Source organism: Octopus bimaculoides, chromosome 9, assembly GCF_001194135.2.
Source record: "Octopus bimaculoides isolate UCB-OBI-ISO-001 chromosome 9, ASM119413v2, whole genome shotgun sequence".
NCBI classification, from domain to species: domain Eukaryota; kingdom Metazoa; phylum Mollusca; class Cephalopoda; order Octopoda; family Octopodidae; genus Octopus; species Octopus bimaculoides.
The window spans coordinates 24,366,285-24,367,059 of record NC_068989.1 but is presented as its reverse complement, the minus strand read 5'-3'; the positions used below and the strand labels follow the sequence as shown (position 1 = coordinate 24,367,059).

Genomic DNA, 775 nt, shown 5'->3' with positions numbered 1-775 from the left:
TCTGTGACAAAATTATAAATTAAAATTCATTTTTTATATATTGGCGTTTTCAAACTTCTTTTTTATAAATATATACCCACTCATATGCCACCTACACTTTTTTTCAATATATATATATTTATATATATGTGTATGCATGCATGTGTGCTTCTTTGTATTGATGAATAATGAAACTTATCAAATGTGTTCATATTTTACCCTTTATCTTTACAGGTGAAGAAAGTTGATTTCAAAGCTGGTGACACAGTCAATGAGGGTGACATTCTTGTAGAACTTGAGTAAAGCTTGCCTTTGTGCTGTTCTTACCCTCACCCTCAATTCCCACATTCACGCCTGTTTCTTCTTAGGCACTTGTAGCAAATTAATATCTGCTGCACTGGGTGATCCCTAACCCTCTAATTACATTGATCCATCAACTTAACTGTTTAATAAAATTCTATTGTCTTTCTCTAATGTTCTTTTTCTCATTATTATTGTTATTGTACAGTTTTCTGCTTTTTTCTACACTTGATGTCATACAAATGTTATTTCTGTTTTACTCTAGATTAAAGGCATTTCATTCATAACCATTAGTCCATCATGTTAGATGAGCTATATGGACGATGTCATGAAACCAATCATACGTTCAGAGACTCAGTGTGTCTGGCAATGATTGAGAAGACCAACACAAGCAAAGAACACTCTATTGCTTGTAGGGTAGGTCTGGATGGAACTCCCTGCTAAGGTTATGTGACGCTGGAATTTTCTACTCTCTCTGTTGCTCATATCGTCTGAT

The 775-nt window shown here is 34.1% G+C and overlaps 1 protein-coding gene across 1 annotated transcript in view; it reads left to right on the top strand.

Annotated features, from left to right (window-relative positions):
• Nucleotides 1–453, top strand: part of LOC106884216 (propionyl-CoA carboxylase alpha chain, mitochondrial) — an 80,400-nt gene extending 79,947 nt beyond the window's left edge. The window contains exon 23 of the mRNA XM_014935468.2: nt 214–453. Within this exon, the coding sequence (XP_014790954.1) occupies nt 214–282 (69 nt within the window). The 3' untranslated portion in view covers nt 283–453. The remainder of the gene's footprint in view (nt 1–213) is intronic.
• The last annotated feature ends 322 nt before the right edge of the window (nt 454–775 follow it).